Source organism: Salvia splendens, chromosome 2 (assembly GCF_004379255.2).
Source record: "Salvia splendens isolate huo1 chromosome 2, SspV2, whole genome shotgun sequence".
In the NCBI taxonomy this organism is placed as follows: Eukaryota; Viridiplantae; Streptophyta; class Magnoliopsida; order Lamiales; family Lamiaceae; genus Salvia; species Salvia splendens.
In genome coordinates, this window is record NC_056033.1 from 36,704,156 (window position 1) to 36,727,089 (window position 22,934).

The following is a 22,934-nucleotide window of genomic DNA, read 5'->3' on the forward strand; positions in this document are numbered from 1 at the left end:
ACCGATTTGTTCTCTTCTTCCGGATGTTGTGGAACAGAAATTGAGTGAGAGTCATCTCCCGTTTAAATTCTTGCATAAATTAATAAATCATTTGGGCTCATAACAATTGGATTTCAAATTGGGCTAAAAAGAATAATTGCTCTAGGCCCAAAATGAAGTTGAAGAGGACTTCCAAAAGTTGGTTACGAAGAATTGGGCTTGATACAAATAAAGAAAAAGACCCAAGCCCGAATTCAATAATAAACACTCTAGCCCATTCTATCAATATCGAAAAGAATTGAAGGCAAATTTTTTAGATGCACAAACGACGTCCCTTCAAGAACAAATAGAAAGGTAAAAAAGTCGGGGTATTACAAGTATTATGAAGATCATATTTGTAATTCAATTAAAAAATAAGGCCATAAAGGCACCAACATTGGGGCGGACGATAGGCCGCCCGATGCCTCGGGCGCGCCATCGTCCGCCACTTGGGTGCGCGGACGATGGACGATGCGTCGTCCTCGCCCGACAGATAGTCCGCAGAGGAAGCGCGGACGATAGGGCATCGTCCGCCCACTGTGGGCGACAAGGACGATGGCGTGGACGATGCAACGTGTTTTTGTTTTTATTTTTTTAAATTCAAAAAATTCATTTATATAAATACCCCCTACCCCACCTTCATTTGTAACATTTTCATTCGCATTTTCACTTACACTAGAAAATGGATTCCGGTGATTACTCAAGTCCTAATAGCCCGATGTTTGGAGGTGGTGCACGTTGGCCGGGTACACAACCTGACGAATATCGGTCGTTCGACTCCGACACGCAGTACGATCCCGATTCAGTACGGATTCGTACGGTCTGTCTGACATGGAGCCGTCTCCAACTCGCCCCGCCGCCCCTTCCCACCGCCGCCTCGGCCGCCGCCCCCGCCAGAAAGAAGCGAATCAAGTACTGGGCGTACAAGTTGCCACCTCCGGCAACGAATGAAGAGTACGCCCCCGGGAGGACGAACTACCAACCGGATGAAACCCTCGTCTTGGCGAGGTGTTGGGTGGATATCTCGGAGGACCCGGTATTTGCGTACAACCAAAAGCTGCTTGCGTACTGGGAGCGCATCGTCGAGCGCTACAATGAGGCGAAGCCGCCGAGCGCGTACAAGCGCCATAGGGAGCAGCTCCGCAGCACCGGGATCAGGTTAAGAAGCAAGTCAACCTGTTCGCGGCGGAGTACGAGAAGTGCTAGAGGGAGCAGGGAAGCTGCGAGAGCCTGAGCGATGTGCGCGATAGAGCACTGTTGTCGTACCAGTCCATGTATGGCGACTTCAAGCATTTCAATGTTTGGGCGCTCTTGAAGGACAAGCAGAAGTTCCAAGGCGAGATTCTGCACACTGGTGCGACAAAGAGGACGAAGACCACCGACACTGGTGGTTACACGAGCAGCGAAAGCGGCGCATATCCGGTGGAGCTCAACCGGACGTACACGGAGGATGAGAGTTCCGGCACACTGATGTCCTCCCGGCGTCCCGTAGGCGTCAAGGCTATGAAGAACAAGGGGAAGACGAAGGCGACACCCTCCTCGCAAGCCGCGGCCGCCCCCCATCGCCGATCCCGACCTCGATCCCGACCCCGACTCCGTCGGCACTTGCCTACGCGGAGTTGGCAACGGCCTCGATGGCGTGGACGTTGTTGGACACGCATAACGCCCTCATGAAGTGTACGGACCCGGCCAGAGCCGAATACCGCTAGTGGTTGATCGATGAGCTGCGCCAGAAGTTGGGTAGTCAACTTTTTATTATTTCTAACTTGTGTAATTTTTTTTAATCAATGTAGTATTTGCCGTTTTTTAGTTAATCGTTGTGTTTTTTAATTAGTTTGCATTTATATATTTGAAAACATTTAAACTAATTAACAAAATAATAGTAAAACCTATAGGGTGCCCCACTGCAGGTGAAAGGGTAGGAGGATAAAATGCTGACATGGCGATGCATATGGCGGGCTTTAGGGTGCGCCTTAGGGCGCCCAACTGCTAATGTCCTAAGCTATAGTATTTTTCATTAATTAGTTTGTGTAGTGGTTGACCTACTAACCATTGATACGACGTATTTAGACGTTTAACACGTCACTATATTAGTATAGTAGTAGTACTGTATTTCGAAAGTTCACATGATGTGGTGCACTTTATTATGATATGAAATTAGAAAAAGTACTCTGTATTTAATAATTTTAATTAAATATAATACTAATATATGATGATTAATAAAATATGAATCATTAAAAAATAATCTCATTTTGTTATTTTAGATTGTCTCACAGAATTAATCAAATTTTTTAAAAAATCACCGCACCTTACACTAGTTATAAGTTTAGGTTCAGTCTTACTATTCATGAACACTTCTTCATTTAATATTCTTTTTTTTTATATTTGACTAAATTTACATTAAAACGTCTATAAAATACTATAATATTATTTTTAAGGAAGGTAGAAAAACAATAAATAAATAAAATATTTGAAAAATAAAAGTTGATTCTTATTACAAAGATAGAAATATGGAGTATCCAATAAAATATACTCATACACCCTATTCATCTTAGGATATATGGAATAGCAATTATTACTCCCTTATCCAGGAAACAATATCTTATTTTATCATTAAAAGATGTTTATGATTTAAACTTTTATTTAATTTTTTCTGTTTTTTATAGTGATCACCCTCCACTAAATTATTATATTCATATCATAGTAAAACTAATATATAAACTAATAAATAAACTAATATATTAGTAAAACTAATATATAAATATAGTATAAGATTCATATTCTATTATATTTTTAAAAATTCACATTAAATCAAAATGAGATTTTAAATTATGTATAGATAGAATTTGGTTTGAACATATAAATATGTTAATTAATGACGTAGCAATATCATATTATTCATAGTGTTTAAGTACGAAATTAATCAATGTTATCAATTGAACGAGAAATCGTAATCTCTCTCATGTCAATGTAATGATAGTAGTCATAATCATAAGAACACAAATCTAAACATTCAAGATTCACCTCTAGCTACTAAGCTAACATATAAAACTCCATTCTATAAGAAAAAAAATATGTTTAAAATATAGTGGTAATATTCTGCTGTCAACTATGCGAAGCCCGAATTCAGAAATGATTATTTTCCGTTGGTGTATAGTGGTAATATTTTGATGATTTGGTGATATAAATCTTCAACTTCAACTAAATTTAGGATCCTCAATTAAATGTAATTATGTAGTGATGAATTTACAAATTATAAAAAAAAAATCAAATATCAATTTATCTATTTCTTCATAATGTAGAATAAATGAATAAAAGTACATATTGAATTCAGATTTCTATGTAATTTATAACAATAATAATGTCAATAAAAATTTCAAGGTATTAAAATTGAGAGTAAATTATCAAATAAATTATTAAATTTGGTCAAAATCTAGCTAGTTTCGTACTTTTTAAAAATAGATTTGTACATTAACTTCGAATATTTCTCATCCATCCCTTCTAGAGTTTTTCAAAGGCCTACTGTAGTAAATTATAATGACATGGTGCGCACATATATAATTTAAATAACATGAGATATATACTATGTATTACGTAATAGATAGTCATTTAAATAATGAAGTAGTATGATCAATTTATAATATATTATATAAGATTTTAAAATAAATTATTAAATTATTAAATTTTATTTTTTCTATTTTCACATTTATATACCAAGTGACATCTTTTATATATGTTTAAAACAACGTCTTTTAATGATGCAGAAATCTTTATAATTTTATTATTATAACTTTTTTAAAGAAAAATTTCAAATAAAATTGATATCTCTTTCTCTCCATCTTCTATTTTACCTGAAATACTCTGTTGCTATCTCTCAAGTCTTAACCAGCATTATCAATAAAGAAAAATATAAATGAATCATAAAGAGACTGTGGTAATAAATTAAAAAATTAAAAGAAAGGCAAAGAAAATAACCATAACAAAATGCAACATTGTTTCTTGCGTGTTACTATGAGTAAACATCGATTGTCCAGATAAATATTTTTGGTTGGCACATTAACATTAGTTTTGTCCAAACGAAGAATAATGAAATGATTGTGAATTTCGAATTTGGTGATTTATATATAGGCTTTTTGAAAAATGTTGGATGGACTAAAAGTTTGACCAAAATTGATGAGTTTTAGCTTTAAGGTTATTGAATACAAACTAGTGTTTGTGTGCATTTAATTAAAATATATGAACACATATATAATACTTAGAAGTGCATAATATTATGGTCATATATTAATGATTTGTGTATAATTTTTTTACTTTTTTGGAACCATAAAAAGTAATTAATGTATACTTTAATTCAAATTTGAAAAACAATAGAGAGATAATTCAAATATAAAAATAAAAAATTGAAAATGAGACCAAAGACTAATAAAGTCTTTTTAATTTGTCCACTAACTATATTTATTATTTTAATATATAATTAATATATCAAAATTACTAATATAATCTTATTTTAATTGTATAAAATTTGATTGTTTATCATTACTCTATTTAATAAAGTTGTTTATCTTCTCAACGTTTTGACCAGATAGATATTTTGGTTGACACATAACATCGATTTAAATCAAATTGAGAAATATGGAATGATTATGATTTTCTTCAAACTTAGTGATTTATAATAAACTTTTTGAAAGATGTGAGATCAACTAAAATTGGACAAAACATGGTCATTTATTTGGTAAAACGTTACGCGACTCCGTTTTGTTTTCTCATCTTTTATCCACACATAGATTTCAGCTGACACATCAATGTCGGTATCATCTAAATTAATATGAGTAAATAGAGAATATAGATTCCATATGTCCAGTACTTAGCAAAAATAAATACTAGCATTTGAGAACTCAGTACAAAGACTTATTTCATTTGATTTGTTATTACATTATTTCTTTCCCATTTTACCCTTTTCAGCCCAAGCACAAATTTCGTTCTAGCTGTCTAAGGCTGTCCACAATACCGTCTCAATACTATCTCATCTCTTAACTATTCATAGGTCACACTGCATTTTTTACCCCATCTCTTAATCATCTCATCCTTTAACTATTCATTCAATTTCATTTTTTTATTTTTATTTCCAACAAATTCAATTAATATTTCATTGAAATATTAAATTAATACTAATAATTCATAAAATCATTAAAAACCACGAAATATTATACAGTAGATACTCCATTTGTCTTTAAAAATAATAAATTATTTCTATTTTAATTTATTTCTTAAAATTATATATTTTTTTGTTAGGAAAATATAAACGACTAATAAGGTGGACTCAATCTCCACTAATAATACTTTAATTTACTTTTATCTCTCTTACATTGTTAATTGTACATTAAAACTAGTATACATTCAAAAGTTCATAGTATTTTTAAAAAGAAGTATAACTCATGGACCATGAAATATACTACTCCCTCCTTCGTCTCATTATAAGTGAGACGTATTCCTTTTTAGACAGTCGCATTATAAGTGAGACATTTTCTTTTATGGCAGTCTAACCCTAAAAGCATCACTCAATTTTTCTCTTACTTTATCATCTCTCATACTTTTTCTCTCTACTTTTTTTTCACTTCTATTTTTCTCTCTCTTTTCATTTAACTATTGAATACGATTACCTAAATGTTTATGCTCTAAAGAAATGTACGTATAACATATACTCCCTCCGTCCATGAAATATTGTCCAAGTTTGACTCAGCACGGATTTTAAAAAATGTGAAGAAAAATGAGTTAAAAAAGTTAGTGCAATGAAGGTCTCACACTTATATATTAGTTTTATAATAGAATGTGAGTGTAAAGAGTTAGTGGAAAGTGAGGTCTATTCATCAAAAATAGTAGAAAAGCAAAGTGGACAATTTTTTACGAATGGATTAGAATGATAAAGTTGTACAACATTTTACTGACGGAGAGAGTAATACGAGAGAATACAACAAATCGGCGGTGCACCCAACCAAAAAAAATTACTCCCGTATATAGCAATACTTCATATATAATCCCAATTATCGAAAATCCAAAAAGTTATCCTCATCCCTCGCACTGCCAACCAACAAGGTATGGCCGAGTATTCGGAAAATAAAAAAACAGTAAGAAAGAAATTCAAACAAATGCAAATGCAGATAGACTTAGATCTTACTCCAATGGCTCTGCTGCTGGAAATTTCTTCCTTCACTGGAAGAGGAGCTCCAATTCGATGGAGTCCACAAACAAGAAGCAGAAAAAATGTGTTCCGTGAGGGATTCGGAAATGGCGGTTTTGGATGGGGTGAAGGCGAAGCAGAGGGATACGGCGCCGTTTAAGGGTATGGCGGAGGAGGAACACAAGCGGGATTATTATCTAATATGGGTTACCCTATCCGGACCCTCCCTCACCAGATTCCGGACCTGTTCACCTCAGAGCTTAGCTTTCATATCTATCGGTTTATACTCTTATTTGCTTTTACTTTATTTTGTTTCATTTCTATGTCACCTCACTTGCTCATTTTATACCATTATTTAGGATTTGATCGTAGTGTAAACACCCAAATTGAAATCAAACCAAGTGTAATGGGGCATTTGGAAAAGGAATATAGACAAGTGAGAAGTAAAAGTATATATTGCGTGGATAGTAATGGAAATAAAGTGAGGCCATCATCTACCTGAATTAGTTCGACAAAGTTTGGTGATGAAAAAAGTAGTAGAATTATGAGGGGTGAAAGTGATTGGACATTGTAGTAGCTTCTTCTTTACTTCTTTTTTCTAGAGCCAAATTTTGAGGTTGATAGTTAAAGAAAAAGGTATTTTTGCGTGGGTTTTGAAAGCTAGCTTTTATACAGTTTCCTACCGTTACCAAACTCATTTTATATGAATAAATTTGCTGCTAGGTTTTCAATGTTTGTCACTGCTGCTGTGGCACTCTGTCATATGCCAAGTCAAGGGACAGTGGTTTCAGTTTTTCCAATCCAAACAGTTCAAAATTGGACAAATATGAAGTCTTGATTGTGTTTTGCGCAGGGATGATATCATCTTCAGAGACCCGCTGAACGCTCTTGCTGGCATCGAGAACTACAAATCAATGTTGTGGGGTTTGAGGTTTCACGGGAGGATCTTTTTCCGGGCTCTGTGGGTCGACATAGTGAGTGTGTGGCAGCTCGTGGAGAAGAAAACGATCATGGTGCGTTGGATCGTTCACGGCATCCCTCGAGTTCCATGAAAGAGCCGCAGCAGATTGGAGGGCACCTCAGAGTACAAGCTTGACAAAGATGGCAAGATCTATGAGCACAAAGTTGACAACATCGCTGTAAATGGACCCCAAAAACACCAACTACTAACAGTGGAGCGAGCAACTCATTCAATTAATAGGTTGCCCCCTCCACCCCTAAACCAACTTACTTGCAATCTTCCTCGTCATCACCCATCACACATATTTAGACTACTCTCTGTATGTAAACCAACGAAACATTTACTAAATATGAATACTGGCAACAGATGTATGCAGAAAGATATAAATACGTATAAATATGCCGAAGAACAACTTCAAACACATAGGGTTATCACAAGCTGTTCGAGATAATTGATCAGCTTTTCTTTAAAAAATAATTTCAAAACAAAAACAAAATGTGGTTGAAATCTCTCATCCATGAGTGTTGACAGCTTCCCACAGCAAGTTCCTGGGAGCCATGGAGAAATCGCGGGCCTCAACCGCGGCGGTTCTAAGCGTTCGCAGCGTCCACTTGTTCGCCTCGACGAAGGTTAAGCTCCGGTAGGGCAAGTTGTGCTTCTTACAGAGCTCTTTAATGATGGGGGAAACCTTCCTCAAATGGCACCTCGGCAACCTGGGGAAGAGATGGTGCTCCAGCTGAAACTGCAGCCCGCCGAAGAACCAATCCATCCAAGAAGGGCAGTCGATGTCGATGGTCCCGGCGGTTTGTTTCTCGAACCAGTTGTTCCCCTTGGGCGGGCCCACGTAGACGTCGGCGGCGAAGTGGTTGAGCGTGAATTGGATGTGCTGGATGGCGCAGACGCAGAAGCTGGCTAGCACGAAGAGCACGCGTTCGGTCCAATTGGGCAAGCAGGAGACGAGGAGAGGGAACCATGTCCAGAAAATCATGATTCCCAATATGTTTAGGGCTCGGTCGGGGACTCTGCGGTTGGAGAGGAGGAGGAGGAATGTCTGGAGATAGAGATTGACTCTGGCGACGCACATCACAGGGTAGTAGGTGAGGTGCTGGTAGCTGATGAAGAATCGGGCGATTGGATCGAATTCGAGCTTTCTGTTGTAGAATTTGGAGGTGAGGTTGGTGAAGAAGCGGGTGGAGACGGCGAGCATCGGGAGGTGCTGGAGATCGGGGTCGTAATCGAGGCTGTTGCAGGCGATGTGGTGCGCGTTGTGCGTCCACTTCCACCACGCAATGCTGATGCCGGTGAGGCAGTTACCGGTGAGGATCTGCGCCAGTTTGTTGAATCTAGGGCTAATCATGATGTTGTAGTGGCCGGAGTCGTGCCCTAGGTAGGCGACCTGCATCCAGATCAATCCGAGGAGGCCTCCGGAGAGAATGTGTGTGAGGAAACCGTCGCAGCGGAGGACGCCGTAGAAGCAGGTGGCGAGGAGCACCGAGATGAAGCAGAGGCTGTAGATCACGCCGTGGCCTTTCTTCTCGAACATTCCGGATCTGGTGAACTGCGTCGCGAGGTTGCGATAGTCGCGAGACATGTCGGAGACGTGAAAGTCGCGGAGGTAGTAGCCGGTGAAGAAAGTGTCGAGGTGTTTCCAGGCGGAGCCAGGGTGGAAGGCGATGAACGCATCGGTGACGTCCTGTCCGCCTAAATTGAGGAGAGGAACCTCGCCGCCGGGGTGCTGCTTCGCCCAATCCGTTACGTTGTAGACTTTGCCCTGGATTGAGAGCAACAAATCGCCGGATTTGTTGTGCTTGCTTAGCTCCTCGGAGGTGATGTACTTCTTCTCATCAGCGGCGGCCATTGTTGATCGATGCGCCACTTCTCGCAACCTGACGAGATCTGGAATCAGATAACCGACTGCAGATCCACTTTCTCTCTCCTCCTATTTTGAATCCGCTATACGTTGTGAAACACAGTCACCGCCAGTATCTGATTGAAGAGCTTATCAACGTCTGCGTTTGAATCTGGAATGCCGAAACGAAATCGATTGATTACTAATATCAATATGCAGAGAGAGAGAGAGAGAAAGAGAGAGAGGAGAGAAGAGGTCGTATGATAGTGGAATGCGCGTGGACAGCGAAGCATGCGGCGAAGTGGTGGAAGCTGTAGAAGTCTTTGGGCTCTACACAGCCTGCCTCTCACTAAATAAACAAGAAATCGAATAATCTCTCTTATTCTTTTCCTAAGTAGAAAGGGATATGCCTTTATTTCAAAATAAATTAAAGATATTAACAACACCCCTATTTACAAGGAGTACTTTTTTTATTCTTTTATCCTATTCGGATTTTCGGAGTGAGTTATAAATTGAGACGATAATAACAAACAATAATCTGCTTTTTAAATAGTACTATGTAATATTGACCCTAGAAATTACGTTAATAATCGAAATCTAACGAAATCTAAGTAGGCGATTAATGCGGAAAGTAAATAAGAAAAGTTTGACGTTGTACTAATAAATAAATTTTGACGGTAGGATAAATTAATTAATTTAACGACGACTTAAAACAAAAGGTTTATATGTGGATGGAAAAGGTGAAGGCAACAGCTAATTTTGGTTAACTGTTGAAATCAAAATCGTGGCCCTCAATGTGCCAGATAGAATATGGAATAGATGTGGTGTTCTTGTTGTCACGTTCAGGCCGGTTTGGCCCCTCGCAACATTATTTTAATTTTTAATCAACCCAAAAATATCTAATAATATTTATTTTCTATTTATAATTTTTATTTTCACTATTTTATAGTACTAGTACCGTACTTTATTCTCTAGTTTATTCTCTACCACGTCCATGTACTGTTAGCCACTTTACCGATTTCTATACCGAAATCTGATACTAGATTTGTATTAATTCAACCACTACATATTTATGATTTCGATGATTAACGTATAATAAACAAATAAAGTCATAATAAAAGTTGAACTTGTTCCAATTACTTTTACATTGAAGAATAAATAAAGGCCCGCATTTATATGATTATATCAGTTCTTGTACTATAAATTTGAAAAGTGTGTATTATGGCTACATTAATTTTATTTAGTAATTTAATAAATAACGTATAGGGTGTGGATTAAAATAAAAAAATACTTATTTAAATGACTTGCAAATTACTCGCATTGAATAATACTCCCATAGTAATAGAGTCATTTTGTCATTTTAGTACGTTCCATAGTAATAGAGTCATTTCCCTGTATAAAGTCAACACATTTCTCCACACCTACTTTACTCTCTCTTACTTTATTTTCTCTTCATCTCTTTCCTTTTTCATTTTCCACTTTATTCTTCATTTACTTAACTCACCTAACACAATTTTCTTAATCTCTGTGTCGAAAAGAAATGCCTCTATTACTATGCAACGGAGGGAGTAGGACTTTTGTTGTAGAAGGAGGGAGTAGTACTATAACGATTAAGATGCATCTGATACCTAGATCTTCACTATTTAATTAGTTGAAAAATATTCTAAATTTTTATTATAGACCATAGTAGTATTTTTATTTTAACATCTTCCTATATATAAAATAATTCTTATATATTTAGAATTCTTCAAAGCTATGATAAGACCCATTCATTGTACTTGTTACATATGTGATTACTATTTATAATCAATAGATTTTTTTAATTGGAATTCTTCAAAGCAATGAAAAGACTTATACATATTTGTTGCATATGTAATTACTACTTATATTCAATAGCTTTAAGTCATTGATATAAGAAATAATCTGAAAAGTCTTCATTCCTATGTTTTCTATACATGGTTTATTCGATTTAATTTGATGAGGCTAAAACAAAATTAGTTCATATACACCTCTTTTGTTTGCAAAAGATTACCTCCTAATATCTCATATAATTAATCATGTCATCAGATTAGAAACATGACATACATTTTGTGAATAACGGCCAAAACAATAGGTTCATTATTAATTTTATATGTATAAAATGTTTATGTCCTAACTCCTAAGTGTATTTAAATAAAACAACCATGTTAGTTAATAGATCCAAAAAGGGCAATAGATTCGATATTATCCTACAATGATAACAATAAAATATGCAACTCTCAACGGCCAGTAATTGATGTTGTCAATTCCAGTTAGTTCTTGATCACCACTCTTTACTCAACAGTGACTCCATCGAATCTCATTTTAACAAAAGTTGATGCAGAAATATTTGGTGAAATTTACATACACATCTTAGGTTAAGAATGGTGATTTATTTATAGGAGGGGACCTTTATCTTTATATATCTATAATATTATTATTGTCGATTAATTTTCCGACTAAATTGTGTTGGTCCTAGTACCTTTCCTGGCGTTTTCTTGTGCTTAACCCAACATCTCAAGGGACCCCTGTCTGCTCACACTTTTGAAATTCAAAATTCAACTATTTTAATATTATTGTATGCACATGAAAATTTAGAAAATTTGTGTAACGTCTTGGTAGTCAAAATGATAATAATTCAAATGCGTTTCATGCATGTGATGGTCTTATTCATGAGTTTACTTTACACGTATTTGTGTTCAACAATACCCATTTTTTGTGTTTAATCACCATTAGATAAACAAGTTGATGCAGTTCCAGCAGTTAAAAGGTCAACGATGCCGAAAATGTTTTCTCTGTCAAAATTATTTGAAATTTGAATTTTATTTTTTTTCTTTATATATATATATATAATCCATGTTTGTCCATGGGGATAGTTCAATCCCATAAGCTTAATCAGCTGCTTGTTTGGACAAGATAGCATATAAATTAGGTTTGCTGCTCTGTCTCCATTCTCTCTTGTCTCAAGATTTGGATTAATATTAGCAATCAATCAATAGTCACATAGACAAACTTTTCAAGATTTGTGGGATGATGTTATGCGATAGACAAACACGTTGTAAGACTATTTCCATCAATGATCTAACTTAATGTAAATAAAAATATTCATTTTTCTCTGATCTACATACATATACCAATATTCATTTCTCCCTGACCAACATGGTTTAGCTAGGGTCATGAGTCTATCTAGGGTTTGAGACCAAGCCATTGGCTTATTCAAACCAACATCAATGTGTTGAGACACAGCTGTAAAACCTTGTTTAATTAAAGGAGGTGAATTTTTGGCAGCATGTAAAATGGCAGCTTCTGATATTTTTTGAGGCACAGAAATCCATTGGCTGGAGCATGGTCCTTGGCTTATTCTGACAGTATCTTTCTTCCCATAAAACCTCCTGGAAATGATAATTTGTTTTATGATAGACATGGATGGCCCTTTAGTTTTACTAATATTTTATAAATGGGCATCATTATTATAGTTTATATGCATTCAAATATCTTCTCCATGCCCCATCAATTTCTTCTGTGATCATAACATATATTATTGTTAAAGTATGATGTTTGAAAATTTGGGTTGTTGGAGTTCTTATTGTAGCCAGCTCTGACAAACATTTATAAATTTGAACTAGTACCTAACGATAAACGTAGTATATCATATATTAATTAATCAACTCTTAATTATAGCATATATTAAGTCACGTTTTATTTTTCTACTTGATCATAATTCTAATGCCAATTTTGAAAATCACGTATAGAATCCATAGAGGTATGCTTCATTGAGTTGGGACAAAAAAGTATATTACTTTTTTTATCACACCAAAAAAGTATAATACTATAACTCCACAAGTAAGAAAGGCATATTCAATTTCTAATTAAACCCCATGGCACAAATGATGTAATTTAATTACCTCATTTAGCAAGGCTCGATTTCCTTTCTAGGCGCATAATCTTGACCCCTGCCTATATACTTTATTAACTTCCAAATATTTTTTTACTGACATGGACAATATATCTTTGTCAAATGTCGATAAAAATAGCAATAAATCCAAATCAACATGCCATGTGGTGTTGCTCAACTCACTATATATACCAATATCACTCCCTCACGACCCTGTCTTATTTTGATCATTCATCTTCAACAAATCCCTTCAGACAAATCAAGCTTCCATTAATGGAGAACTCATTAGCCACAGAGAGCTTCTCCTACAGCTGGCTGACAGACACACCACCACCACCTCCCAACCTCAGACAAATCGACGACAACTTCCGCTTCGTCGTCCCTTCATCTCCCGAATTTGTGAATGCGGGCGACATATTCTCGGATGGGCAAATCATGCCTGTGTATGCCTCGGGAAAATCACCGAGAACGGAGGCTGCCTCCGTTCCCGGGAGAAACCGATATTACATCCTCGCCAAGTGGCGGAGATCGTCCAAGAAGATCTTGCACAAGTGGTTATGGTACGTGCATAGGAGACTACGTTGCTCGAGGAAGACAAGCCGAGTCGATGATCTTCAACGGAAGGTTCTAGAAGCTTCGCCGAGGCGCAGCTCGTCGGCTTATTCAGCTGCGGAGTTTGGCGATTTTGATTATTGTGATGATTTTTATTGTCTGAAAATAGAGAAGATTCCGACTTCAATGAGCCCATGCCGCTCTAGTGCTTCAGTTTGTTGTGATGTAGATGACAACTCAATCACGGAAGCTATTCTCTATTGCAAAAAATCAATAGGTTTGTTTTTTTTCTCAAGATTTCTTATCATGTCTCCAATTTATCGCTATCATATTAATGTTTTTTTTTTCTTTTTTTTCAGAGAAATAAGGAGATTTGTGCAAGGCGGAGTTGTAAGAATTACTCCAGATAATGCATGCATTGAAAATTAGGGACTCGAGAGATTGATATATTGTCGATCCTAATTTTATTTTATTTTATTTCGAACATATGAATACTATTAATAGCAGTAGATTGTGGAGTATATTTTTTGCTTTCCATTTGTTGAATTGGAAATAATTGAGATGGTTTTGGAGAAGGATAACATCATTTGTGAAAAGAAGGGATGAGTTTCATATTCGATAGGATAACTAACGTATTGGCATTTTCTATATTGATATTGCAATTTATTTATGGTGAGAGGGGTTACATGTTTCAGTTTTAATGAATAATGGGACTCTTTTAATCATCAAATTAGTTTGAAATGCGTAGTTTTAAACAGAAAAAATCATTCTTGGTTCATTGCTAGCTTAGACTAATAAGAGCAAAAATTGGATAACTATGTTTAAATATTTAATTAGTAGTAGACCATAGTGATAGACTAATGATTTCTAAATCCTCAGCCAATACAAACGTAATTAATATAATTGGGTTGAGAGAAAAACAACGAAAGACAATTAGGTAGGCGGGGTCCATGCAGACATGATATGCCAATACAATACCATCGCTTCAAATTTTGTATGCATGTATATTGTCTGGAGGAAGAAGATGACAATTATAATATTATAAAATATTGTTTTAAACAGTGATGTATAATTGCTTTTTTTGAAACTTGTGCTGCGCCAATTGACATTACCCTGTTTCTATTCACTAAAACAGTAAATTGGAAGTCCTTTTAAAATTATAGTAAATCATACTATTAATTGAGGTCGACAAAAAAGTTACTCGTAGGATATTTTAGTAGCTTCCAACTTACTCCAACATATATAATCCATGAAAATTTATTATGGAGTATGTTCAATTCTTCAAAATTTTCCTTTTTAGTAATTCATATAAAGTTTTGTGATATATTGACAAAATGATTAATTTACTCGATTTTAATATGTTAGAGTTAATTTTTTATGCTAGGTTAGAGTTTAAGTTGTTCAAGTTAATTATTTGGAAGTTTACATTTTTTGGAAAATATGTAAATCATTCCACTAAAACACATAGAATTCAATATTAGTCGCTTTAGCAACGCAAATATAAATATAACATGAATTGCTTTAATCATTTGACTTGGTAAAGCGTTGGATTAGTTTTAGGCATTTTTATAGTTGTCGTCCTTCATCATGTTAAATTGAAGTTTTGTTTTAGACGTGAGATTTTAGTAGTGTGACAGTAAATTAGAAAAAATTAAAGATGATAATGTTTATATTTAAAAAAATGTTAATTTCAATGGAGCGTCCAAAAAGGAAAACAAGTCACTATGAAAAGTAGTATTTTTTTCCTATGTACTCACTCCGACCACTTGAAAATAAAAACTTTTGAAATGACACGAGTTTTAATACAAAATTGTTAAAGTACAAAAACTTGACTCATGCTAATTTTTGCAATCAAAATGTCACCTACAAGTGTATGGATATGTAGCACGTGGCAAGTTAAATTATCAATCCACAAGGGCTAAAATGTTGGAATGAATACTATGATGCAATGTCAAACACTATTTAGACTAATGATGGGGGTTTTGGGTTTTCTTAACTAATAATGAAGAACAAATAAGTAAGTAAAGACAATTAACTAAATAAAGCAAATAAAATATGGTTTTCACATAAATTAGGAAAGGATGGAGAAATGGATCCGTCAGAATGGATCAAGGATGTCATCTAAGGGTCATGCTCATCTATTGGGCCGCAATTGTGGTTAGGAAAGTCGGGAAGGTTGGTTAGACCCCCTCTCGGGTGCATCTAATACGTGGATCAATCTCTAGAGTAGGAGTCCCCCTCCATACAATTCGAGATTGACTCCTAAGAACAACTGACTCAAGCCCTCTCTCTAGCTCATGCATCTCTCGATCACATGTAATGCACGGAGTTGTTGATTACACATCTATCCTAATCATACATTTCTCAATGACAACAATTAGGCAAAAATGATGTATCTAATTGGTAGCTAAGCAATTAGATATTAAAAGCTCAAGAATCAACAAAACAAACAAAATAAGATAGATAAGCATTAAACCATAGATTCAATCCATACAATCCATTCAAACTTCACCAAATCCTTACTAGAAACTTAACTAAACATGAACAAAGTCAAATAAAATGAAATACAAAGGAAGTGAAAGAAAACATAGCACAAAGATAAACTAGAACTCCCTATTGGTGGGATTGATGGTGGGGAGTCTTCTCCTTCAATCTCTTGAGAGGAGAAGCTCATTGGCCTTCAAATCCTCTTCATTCTCTTGTTTTCGCTCAAAATCATGGTAAGTAGGAGCTAGGGCTCGAATGTGTGAAGTCTCTTTTATATTTGGAGTGAAAAATGAGCAAAATAAGGAAGCTGTCAAAAACACCCGACTGGGTGATCTGTGACCGTCGAAACACCCGACCGGGTGTTTTGTCTGGAACTCGCAACTCGCTTCAAAACGCCCGGGAGGGCGTTTCTTCGGATGAAAAACGCCCGACCGGGCGAATTCTCTGTCTCTCTATGTGCATTTCCAACCAGAACGCCCGGGCGAGTATTTCTTCGCCTAGAAAATGCCCGAGCGGGCAAAACTCTCTATATTGGCCCATTCAACTCCGTTTAAGCTCGTTTTAGACATGTTTTTGCATCAACACTTTGACACTCTCGTTAGCTCTAAAATAGCAAACAAGTGGATGAAACCTAAACTTTATACCTCAAATTACTCAACAACTTGTGTTAATCACCCACCTAAACATCCTAAACTATGAGTTTGTCAGTAAAGTAAAAGATATATAGAAAGAAAAAGTGTTTTAGTATAAAATGGGTATCAACTTATTAGAGAGAATTTTTTAATTTTTTTAAAAATATTTAGGTGACAGACAAAGAAGAAAAGAGTTCCATTTTTAGGGACTGAAAAAGTATTATATAGTGAAGCCCCTACTAAAAAAATTCCTGCGTCCGCCACTGCAATCGTATATATGGAATTAGGGCAGGACAGCTACTAATTAAGATTTGATGTTTCATGTGTATTTAAAAACTAGCCATGAATAAGATAGGGGAACCAACCCCTCCAATACATTCTACTTGTCCTAGCTAAATGTTATTACATCATTTTCTCACTCACGTTGGCTTAATTGTGCCTAATTTTACTCCACATAACAAATATGCAAAATAAAGCAAATCGTGACGAAGAAAATGTTGCAAATTTAGTTCGAATTTTCAGCTTTTATTGTAAGATAGTAGTAGTTCGCATTTAAAAAATTTACAACATCGAGTTTTCGAGGATTAACTTATTATTGATGTTTCGAGGAATACATTAACCATTTATGTGTTAATTTAATTTTGTATTTCTCGAGATATATTAGTCCAATGAAAACGGTCAATAATCTTGGCTTTTCAACTTCAAAGACAGTTAGTTGACCATGCCCTTTGACATTTCAACTGTTGTAATCAAGTCCTCCTTGGAACCTATAAATAGGCGTGAATTTTGAAAGAGAGAAGCACAATACTATGGAATTTTTAAACGCAACAAATCTTTCTATGCCCACGAGCATCTTTAGGAGCATTGATTGGTTGATTCTATTTCTCATAACTCCTGTAAAGTTTGTCGGTAGCGACAGTAGCGTATCCAATAACTAATTATAGTGCCTCGAAGCTTCAAAATCCAACTTCAGCATGCTCTGAGACTAACATAATACACCTTCAGGTCCTTAACATATGAATTGTTAGTTATTTAAAATATACTGTATAACACTAATGTAATTGTTTATTGTGTAGAAGTAAATATGTGTGTCATTTCACTTCCATTTTATTCGGATAAGCAATCTCTTGTATTTTGGGTGTGGGATAGTCTAGAACTCTAGAAAATTTGGAAGCATTTGAGCAAAGCTTATACCTGGCCCAACCATTATTAACTTTAGATTGTATAATTATTTGTAGAACACATACTCTGTTCTTGTTTCAATTTATAATGTAATATTTATACTTCCAACTTTGCATTGTAAGTCAGCTTGTTTGCGACTGATTGTTTTCGTTTTCTCTCTTTTACAGTAGCATTTTATGTAAACTTTTCAATTACTACTTCAAATACTACTGCCACACAAATATACACATTCATTCACATTTTGGTTGACACGGCAAAAATATCTTAAAACAAAAAGAAAAGGCAAAAGAAAACAAAATAAAAAAATTACTAGTAGTAGTACTAGTTAGTATTTTATAAACAAAAAGAAAAACAAAATAACAAATGTCAGAAGTGGGATTTGAACCCACGCCCTCGTAAGAGGACCAGAACTTGAGTCTGGCGCCTTAGACCACTCGGCCATCCTGACTTGATGATTTTTAATTCGTAACAAACATATTTGACAAATATTCCACTCTTTAAGACATTCAGATTATTTTACATATATATACTCCTACTTGTGTTGAATAATTCTTGTTGAGCGTTATAAAATTAATAATAATATATAGAAGCATAATGTTAAACTCATAGTACAAAAAAAAAAACACACCGAGTTCATGACATTTGGGCTAAAGAAAAGCCAAGATAACATGAAGACAAGTTATAAAAGAAAAAAATCAAAGTTTACACGTTTTGAGTGGGTGCAAACAAGGACTCGTCTTGGGTGGGATTAGGGGACCAGAGACAGAGAAGCAAGCATGTCGGAGAAGGTCGTCGTTCAGCCTTTGTTTTCTGCACTTGAAAAAACACACCAAGAGGCACAAATGAGGCCAATGAAGCAAAAGGCTGCAAGAGGATGTGATTCAAGAGGTTCAAGACATACACTTGTTTATGAGAGAGTGTGTGAAATTAGAATGAAAAAACAATTAAGTCCACTCATTTTGGGACCATTACTCAATGTTGTGGTGAGCTTCTCCTTAGAAGGGACAACATGAAGTTGTGAAGCTCAAGGGCACTAGGGGCGGACGCAGAAAAAATTGGCTATAGGAGCTAGGCTCCACTATATATATATACTCCCTAAGTCTCATAAAAATAAGTTATTTATGATTGACAAGGTTTTTACGCATAATTAATAAAGTAAGAGACAGAGAGAAAAAATAGTTGAAATTGTGTCATATATAGTGGAACCTATAAATAATAAAGTAAAAGAAAAGGAGAAAAAAATCGTCAATCGCAATCCTAACAACTACTGTATAAAAAAATGCATATATATTTACAAACTAGTCCAAAATATATCTAATAAAAATAACAAAAAGACTATATCATTAACTAAAAAAATAAAACTCAACTTCAATTGTTATACATTTTCTTCTGTAGCATTATTTGGTAAGGGCTTAACATCAATTTCCAAAATTTTAAAAAATTTAAAGGTAGAAAATTACAAAAAATGAAAATTGGGTAAGGGCTTAAAAGCATCCACATCGGCGAGCACAAGCTCGTCCGTCCGTCCGTGCCAGCGGCGTGGATGAGCTGTCCGCCGCTGCGCTCTTACCGCTGGCACGGCGCTGCTCGATGCATCGAGCACTTTCGTGCCAGCGAGCAGGCGACGTGACAACTTCCTATTGGCCAACGGCTATGCCGTTGGCAATATAATTTTTTTAATTGGATTTTAAATAAAAAATCCGATTAAAAATAAAAAAAAATATTTTCCCACTTCCCAAAAAATTATATCCGTTTTCTACCCACTTTTAATTTATTTTTCAATTTTTTCCCCAAAAATACACATTTTCATCTATAAATACCCCCACTTCCACACCAAAAATTCACACTACACTACACAATTCTCATCTAAATTCTCTCATTTCCATTCTCAATTCTCAATCTTTCTTTAACTCTTACTCTTACAACAAAACAATGCCCGGCCACGACAATCACCCCCCGGCTCTCACGGTTGGAACCCCGATTGGTTCGGTTCACAACCGTTTCCTAGTCCAGAAACGGAATATTCGGCCCCTCCTCAAACCCACGGTTCGGAAGTTTCGGGTGGCTACCGGCCTTACCCGATCGACGGCCAAGATGCCCCCGAAGGGCAATACGGGTGGACACCCGAGCCTTGAGCGAGGTCGAGCGGCCCCTCCCAAACTCCGACTCCTCCTACTCGCGGTGTCCGCACACCGTACACTCCGGCGGAGATGGAGCAATTGTTCAAAGGGTTCTTGTCAATCTCCGAAGATCCTGAGGTTGGCACGAACCAATCCGGCGATCATTATTGGTGGCGCATCTGTCGCCGGTACAATGAAAACCGGCCGGCTGGAACAATCGAGCGCAACGAGAGTATGAAGCGCAACGCCATATACATAGCCAACGAAGAAATCCAAAAGTTCCAGGGGTATTAACATCCTCAACATTTGGCAGGAGACGCGGTCGCATCCGAAGTATAGGGGAGGCGTAACATCCTCGTCTAGCGGCTCCTCCAAACGATCAAGGTCGGTATCCCTATCCGACGCCGGCTCCGAAGACGTGGTAGCCAACTTGTCGAAGCTAACTTGGGTAGCCACAACGCCAGCCCGAGCAGTTCCCAACGCCGACCGCAAGGAAGGAAGAAGGCGGCGGCCAACTGCCTCGCGCCGCAACTCCATCCGCCCCTGCTCCCGAACCGGCTCCCCCTCCCTATGTGCCACCTCAATCCCCCACCAACTCGTTGTGGAGGGTTTTGGCCCAACTCAATTTAGTCGATAGGTCAAATATGACCCCCGAGCAACTTCAATCGCATGTGGCTATGATACGGGGTCTCCAAAGAACGTTGGGGGTATTGCCGGATGATGACTAGTCTTCCCCGGGGGCATTTTTACGCTTAAATTACGTAATTTTTATTTTTAGGAGTTTAATTATGTAATTTTTATTTATTAGGATTTTAAGTATGTAATTTTTATTTTTTAATATTTTAATTATGCAATTTTTATTTTTTAGTATTTTAATTATGTAATTTTTATTTTTTTAGGAATGTAATTATGTAATTTTTAATTTTTTTAAATTTGTAATATTATTCCGGGTATTTTTTATGTATTTTAATTTTGTAGAAATGTTTTTATTTAAATTGAATAATGGAATGGTGGGACCCTTTCTTTTGCTCGTCCACGGATGTAGGGGTTGTGCTCTTGCCTAAAAGAGGACAGATAAAGTGGGGTCGGGCCCACATCCGTGTTCATTGGCAAGAACACGGATGAAAAACACGGATGTAGATGCTCTAAGCCTAGCGTCCTCCCCTGAAGGGCGGCCTCGGTCATCACCGACTCATCTTTAGCCAGCAGTTGAAAGTAATCTCGGGCAGACATATTATGATTGATGCTGTCAACAGCCTCGGAAATTCTATCAAGAGTCGAGTTGGATGGGAGCAGCGAAGCACTCGCCGCTTTACTCTCCGTAGAAAGAGGGAGAGACGAGTCGGATGGGCGCAGCGAAGCACTCGCCGCTTTACTCTCCGTAGAAAGAGGGAGAGACGAGTCGGATGGGGGCAGCGAAGCACTAGCAGTAGAGTTCTCCATAACCGCCTTACTCTCAATAGAAAGAGGTAGAAATTGAATGAGGAGTGAATTAAAAAGAAAAGAAGAGGATGTATTTAAAGACTTGAAATTTAAAATTCGAATCGACTTCGAAAGTTCGCAACAGGCGGATTTTCAATGCTGCGGCCCAACGCCAGGACCGGCCACAAACGGGCACGTCCCAGTCGCGGACGGACACCAGGAGCGGTCCGGCCCATCTTCCCCATCCTGCGTTGTGGATGGCTTTAAGCCCTACAAAGGAGGGATCATGAAATATCATTCAACGACATTTAAAATGAACTAATACTAGAGGAAGCATCATTGCACAGCTCATCTTAAAGTGAAAATTGGGAATATGAATAAAATTATAGCCAAAGGGTTCAAAACGCATCCAAAATTAAAATTTCCAGAAGCGCCGTTGAATATGGCCGATATCCTTATGCGAAAGTTTGAATTTAGTGTTAGAGAGGTGTCGTTCGAGACAGCTTCCTCTCCGCTGGGAACCTTCGCCTTACAAATTTCCATAGAGTATTAACTAATTAACAAATAGGAGTAATATCTGAAGATATGGAGAACCTAACCGGAACAAACAGATCCGGTTCGGCGATCAAAATTCAGAAGATTAATATCCATCTCCGAAGGTAAACTTGACTGAATCGGCATTTTAAAAATCGCCTCTCGTCTATAGGTCCTTCGATCTGATTGTTCAAATTTAGCATCCAAATTGGAATTTCAAATCGATTCTGATAGAAAACAAATGAACACATTGCTCAGTGAATACGAACCAAATAGTACAATTCACGCTGCAGCAATGATGCTTACTACAAAAACTGAGAGATATTAATAAAAGGAGGGAGAAAAAAAGAAAAAAATTGAATGAGGGATGAGAAAAATATTAGGATTCTGATACACCTAGGCCTTTCACCACTTATATAGAATTGCGTTAGTTTGATAGATTAACGGGCCAGGCCAATTAACCTACTTAAAGCCCAATTTTATAACAAATCAATATTCATATTCAAATACTCCCTCCGTCCACGAATAATATAGCATATTTGCCATTTTTAATTGTCCACGACCTCACATTCCACTAACACTACTTTTCTCTTACTTTCTTGTTTTTCTCTTACTTAACCAATTCCATATTAAAACTCGTATCATTCACAGTGTGTCCTATTTTTCATGGACGGAAGGAGTATAACAAAACAAAAATATCATACGAAATTTTAAACCACATTACAATATTAAAATGATAGGTATGCCAATTACTCTAAATAGGCATTTTGTTATAACAAACCAATATCTATATTGAAATAGGAGTATAACGAAACAAAAATATTATACGAATTTTTAAACCACATTACAAAATTATTAAATGCATAAATTGTCTCTTACAAATTTTTATTATGTTATTAGGCCATGTTCACGCATCAATCGAAGGGGGGCTTGATCGCGAGTTGGGTGCCCGGTGCAGTTCGCTGCGTTGTAGGGTACAATTTGACATTGAGCAGGGTATTATGGTGTTGCTGGATGACTGGGAGAGTTGATATGGAACTGTGGATTTTTTCTGGCACTCGGTGCATCCTATGGGGCTCTAGGCTA

General features: G+C 36.6%; 2 protein-coding genes, 2 non-coding genes and 1 pseudogene across 4 annotated transcripts; 2 read left to right on the plus strand and 3 right to left on the minus strand.

Moving 5' to 3' along the window:
• Positions 1-5,023: 5,023 nt before the first annotated feature.
• Positions 5,024-7,560, plus strand: LOC121792522 (annotated as a pseudogene).
• LOC121792484 (delta(8)-fatty-acid desaturase-like) lies at positions 7,527-9,388 on the minus strand. Its single transcript, XM_042190447.1, has one exon. The coding sequence runs from the start codon at positions 9,013-9,015 to the stop codon at positions 7,669-7,671; it is 1,347 nt and encodes a 448-aa protein (XP_042046381.1). The 5' UTR covers positions 9,016-9,388; the 3' UTR covers positions 7,527-7,668.
• A 3,767-nt stretch (positions 9,389-13,155) lies between these two features.
• Positions 13,156-14,128, plus strand: LOC121792526. The gene is made up of 2 exons (XM_042190506.1): positions 13,156-13,748; positions 13,831-14,128. The coding sequence occupies exons 1-2, from the start codon at positions 13,193-13,195 to the stop codon at positions 13,836-13,838; spliced, it is 564 nt and encodes a 187-aa protein (XP_042046440.1). The 5' UTR covers positions 13,156-13,192; the 3' UTR covers positions 13,839-14,128.
• A 4,008-nt stretch (positions 14,129-18,136) lies between these two features.
• On the minus strand, positions 18,137-18,220 carry TRNAL-CAA. The gene has a single exon. It is a non-coding gene; the product is annotated as a tRNA-Leu (tRNA).
• Positions 18,221-21,693: 3,473 nt separating this feature from the next.
• Positions 21,694-21,844, minus strand: LOC121793234. Its single transcript, XR_006049068.1, has one exon. It is a non-coding gene; the product is annotated as a small nucleolar RNA snoR145 (small nucleolar RNA).
• Between the last annotated feature and the right edge of the window lie 1,090 nt (positions 21,845-22,934).

Coding starts and splice junctions, on each gene's coding strand:
- LOC121792484 (XM_042190447.1), bottom strand. CDS start 9,015: ATGGCCGCCGCTGATGAGAAGAAGTACATCACCTCCGAGGAGCTAAGC.
- LOC121792526 (XM_042190506.1), top strand. CDS start 13,193: ATGGAGAACTCATTAGCCACAGAGAGCTTCTCCTACAGCTGGCTGACA.